Source organism: Enoplosus armatus, chromosome 20, assembly GCF_043641665.1.
Source record: "Enoplosus armatus isolate fEnoArm2 chromosome 20, fEnoArm2.hap1, whole genome shotgun sequence".
Lineage (NCBI taxonomy): Eukaryota > Metazoa > Chordata > Actinopteri > Centrarchiformes > Enoplosidae > Enoplosus > Enoplosus armatus.
This window is the reverse complement of record NC_092199.1, coordinates 20,242,444-20,247,021: the sequence shown is the minus strand read 5'-3', so window position 1 is coordinate 20,247,021 and position 4,578 is coordinate 20,242,444. Positions and strand designations below refer to the sequence as shown.

The 4,578-nt window shown below is 52.6% G+C and overlaps 1 protein-coding gene across 1 annotated transcript; it reads left to right on the top strand.

Moving 5' to 3' along the window:
* The first annotated feature begins 3,091 nt into the window (after positions 1-3,091).
* Positions 3,092-3,625, top strand: shisa6 (shisa family member 6). Its single transcript, XM_070926540.1, has one exon. The coding sequence runs from the start codon at positions 3,092-3,094 to the stop codon at positions 3,623-3,625; it is 534 nt and encodes a 177-aa protein (XP_070782641.1).
* The last annotated feature ends 953 nt before the right edge of the window (positions 3,626-4,578 follow it).

The following is a 4,578-nucleotide window of genomic DNA, read 5'->3' as shown; positions in this document are numbered from 1 at the left end:
ATGAGGCAACTTTTGTTGTGATTTGGCGCTATATAAATAAAACTGAACTGAGCTGGTTGCTGGGTCCAGAGGCATTTTGGTCTGCGCCGGTTGATAAAGGCCCTCAGGATTCGAAAACGAACTGAGAGGCTAATTTGCATTCGCGAACTGGTGTGGCGATGCCAGGCTAAAGGAAAGGTAAGAGGCTCCACCGAGCTTGGAGGAACTGCAGAGTTGGGTGGTAATTCTCTGCGGGTTCGTCACTACAAATGACCCCCTTTCACATTACACGTACGCATTTGATGAATATTTCAGTGTAAAAATATTCATTAGTGCGGCTTTAAAGAGCGAGCAACAACCTTGATGTGGGTTTTGCGACTCAACATTTTTCTGCATCTTAGTAATGATGCTACAGAACTTACACTGACAAGTTTCCAAGTCTGTGCAAAGATGAACTCTCACGAGCTCTCTCTCTCTCTGCTGAGTACACAGCTCGCTTTTCTAATTCGCAATGAAAATAAATCGATTCACACTGGGATTTTTCTGTGTTCGTTTATGCCAGTGAGCAAATGGCTGTTACTTGGGAAGTTGCATATTAGCCTGTCAGCGATCTGTGCCGTGCGCAGAAGCGGTGGCGCTTTTGCAAAAGGTTCAAGTACCCCCGACCTGCTCGGGGCGCGTGGGAGAAGTCTGTCCTCATGGCTTTCTGCCAGAAAGACAGGACTTTCACCCAGGAGACTGCTGCTCGTGTCCCGCGTGAAACCAAAAGAATTAGTGACATATTATTTGAACCCGAACCACGATCTTTTCCTAAGCCTAACCAAGTACTTTGGGTGGCTAAACCTAACCAAAGTGCAACCGTTTCGCCATGTTGCCCGCGTGTCAGAACGGCTTTCTGGCAGAAAGACCTGAGGCCTGTTAATGTTTGTTTATTAACTGGCCCCAGGCCTCCCGTCACTGTGCAAAGCGAGTCGAGTATCCCTGGTATAGCCTAAAGTGGCTGGAAAATGGATTTTGAAAAACGCAATGTTTAAATGAAACCACATAACACGATAACATTATGTGCACATTACAACTGTATCTATAATCACATGTTTACTATAAAGAAAAACTTCATTCCTCTAATGGGCTTCTTTCCTCCAGGCTATCTCTCCAGGGTCTTATGACACTCCCTCGCCCCTCTGATCTTTACTAGTGCCCCTTTGGCCCACATCATTACAGCCCCCTGCCTGCCAGAAACACTCCCCAGGAACAGCGTGCTGCATTCTCACCGTGTTTGCGTTCACAACCAAGGCGCGTAGCTGCGACCCTTTTTTGTTTTTTTTAAGGTCCCGCTCTCCCTCCTTGCCGCTTCCACACGTTTGGCTCTGCAGCTGCTGATGTGGAGACACCCCTCGGCACTTTGTGATCGGAGAGTGTTGAGTGCAAATATGGAGTGCAATGCAGCCGTTTCATCATAACCGAGCCCTGGCTGTACCTGGGCTGGTCCTCAAGGTGTGTTAGTTAGTGAAAAATCTTTTTGGAAAGACCTACCCTTAAATAACACATGGTTTTCATGGGGGACCACGGGCTGTTGATGGCTACAGAAGAAGAAGAAAAGGCTTTTTCTGTTTTAACGAGGACAGAGCTGCGTGTAGGAGTGTGCTGCATGCGCATGCATTTGGTTCATCTCGGTGCAGCAGTGTTGAAACACACTTCACTGGCAATTTAGCCCCTATCAGTTCCCCATAATCCCCCAGGTGCCGGTGGCTTGGCTACAGACCAACATGAACGACTTTATCGGAAATAATGAGTGTATTTAACTGGGAGAGCGCAGCCAATTACCGCCTCACGCTGCAAAACGACGTGTTTAGAGGCATGTAGCTGCAGCGTGATACAGGTCCGGGGTCCGTGAATGCAACCGGAACATGCGGCGCAGCGTCTGTGCAGCCATTTCATTTAGAAGCGTTAACGCCAATGACCAGGCTCATACCAGGCTACACTTACTGGCTTGTTGCTTGCTTGCTTGCATGGAGGAGGAGGGTGGGAGGGAGGAAAGGGGGGGGGGGGGGGCAATTTACCGATACTTGGCTGAGTTCTGACGCCAGCACTGAAGTGATGTAAGAGACGGAGGGAGGGAGAAAGCCGAGAAGGAGGAGAGAGAGAGAGAGAGAGAGAGAGAGAGAGAGAGAGGGGGGGGGGGGGGGGGGGGGGGGTTCGGAGCGCTGATATTCTCCTCACTTTCGGAGACCCAGACAGAGAGCAACTCCCCCAGCGGGTATCCTGACCGAGGTAGGCTGGCTTTCCACACTCACCACCTTCTGCATGCATGAAGAAAATACATATATAATAATATTCAGATGTCATAGAAATACATATATATATATACATATACATATATATATATGTATATGTATATATACATATACATATATATATATATGCATTTCTATGACATCTGAATATTATTTGGGAACATTAGCAGATATTGTCCCGCGCCCGCGCGACGGTTTAGGGGTCAGGCGCAGAGATAACACGCGCTCATGAGGAAGGTAGCAGTGCTCTGTGTGTGTGTGTGTGTGTGTGTGTGTTGGGGGGGGGGGCTGAATGCATCTGTGCGGGCTGCGAGAGTGAATGAGTCTTTGTCAAGTTATGTCGGATGTGTTGATGGGTGAGAATGACGTGGCTCTGACGTGAGGACGGTGCCTAATGAGCTCGGCTTTGTCTGTCTCTCCAGCCGAACTTAGTCTCGAGCCGGGGCTGACTGGGTCTGCGGGAGCAGCGGCAACGACAACCACCAGCGCGAGGGAGAGAGCGCGCAGAGCCCGGGCACCCACCGGCTTCGCCTCCCCTCCCCTCTTCCCGGTCAGGATGGTGCTCTGCTGCCGCCGCTTCCCCCCCCTTCCCGCTGTGTCGCAATGGGCTTTAGTTCGTCCACTGAAGAATAACAGCATGACGGCGGCACAGGAGACTGAGCGAGTCGGGGGAGACTCGGTGGCGAAACTTGCCCAAGACTAGACCCCCGCCACCCCCCCCCCCCCTCCCCTCCCTCCACTCCCCATCCATTGCATGTTTAGCCAGAGTTGACGCGTCTTTGCCGACACATAAGACTTGAAGAGGTCTTCACACTACCATGGGGATACGGCACCTTTTGTTGCTGCTGATATACCTGGACCCGCTGAGCGTGCTGAGCGCCGCGACGGGCGGCAAGAAACCCAAGGGGCAGGCGACCAGGAAGGCTCCCAAAGCCACCGCGGTCCCCACGGCCGTCCCGCCGAAGACCCCGCAGCCGGCGCCCGCCAGCACGCACGACACCTGCCTGGGCTACTACGACGTGAGCGGGCAGTATGACAAGCTGTTCGAGTGCAACAACACGGACCACCGGTACTGCTGCGGGACGTGCTACCTGCGCTTCTGCTGCGAGTACAAGAAGGACCGGCTGGACCAGAAAGCCTGCAAGAACTACCAGACGCCGGTGTGGGTGCAGACGGCCGCCCCGTCGCCGGTACCGACCGGCGAGACGTACGACCCGAGCATGGACCAGACCAACACGGCGGTCTACATCACCTGTGGGATCATAGCCTTCATCATCGTGCTGGGAGTGTCGGTCAAAGTCGCGTACGACAAAGCCACGGAGCCGCCTCAGGAAATGAATATACACAGGTGAGTGGGTGAAGGGCATGCGTGCATGTTTCAAACATGAAACTAAATATGTGAGAAGCCCCACGCTATCATTTACACCATTATATATATATGCATAGAATACGACACTCTTCAGACAGACATGTAGACCCCTTTGTAGACAGGGGTCAAAGGTCAAGACTCATAATGATTATATCTACAGCTCATGGTCAGAGTGTGAGCTGGTTGAGGTCTGTGAGCAGGGCCACGCCTCAGCCACAACTCCAGATCACCTGCCAAGCCTCCTCCACCCACCCTGTCCCGTTTGTCTCATTTAGTTTTCTAACCCTGCCTCACCCCCCCCCCCCCCCCCCCACCTCCCCACCCCCTGCCTCATGCCTGCTCCCCATCCTCTCCCCTCTCATTCAGTCCCGTGCCCATCCCTCTCCCATCCGTTCCTTTTTTCCGGGAGACTGTCTAATGGGCTCGGGTGACTCAGCCCCGGAGACGGATCACCCCGAAGCCTCCTCCTCCCTTTTTTTTTATCCACCCCCCCCTGTTCAGTCCCTTCCTCAACATCCAGTCCTTCCTCAAACCTTAGAAACCACTCTGCGGCGGCGTGGTCCTTGTTAGTGAATGATTGTGGCAAGCGTGCGGGTGTGCATCTGTCATGTGTGGGAGTGAGAACATTTATATTGGATGTTTGCGAGTTGCAGATAAAAATCTGTCTTTTTGCCCCCCCCCATTAAGTCGGGATAAAAATGGCGTCTGTCATGTTTGAATCTAACTATAGCCCAGATGTTTGGCTTATGGGGCAACCAAGTCGAGGTGACCAACATATGTCACGACATAACCCTCACCCAGACCCCCACCTCCACCCTCTGCACGTCAGCTCATGGCCTGTCTGGTGCGTTCAGGTGGGGATTTGAGCTTGTGCGTCTCACCTCCTCAGCTGGCTCCTGCCTCCTCCTGGGGGCTCCGCCATATGAGAGTTATCAT

Bases quoted from the DNA above. Each gene is read 5' to 3' on its own strand.
- shisa6 (XM_070926540.1), top strand. From the start codon at position 3,092: ATGGGGATACGGCACCTTTTGTTGCTGCTGATATACCTGGACCCGCTG.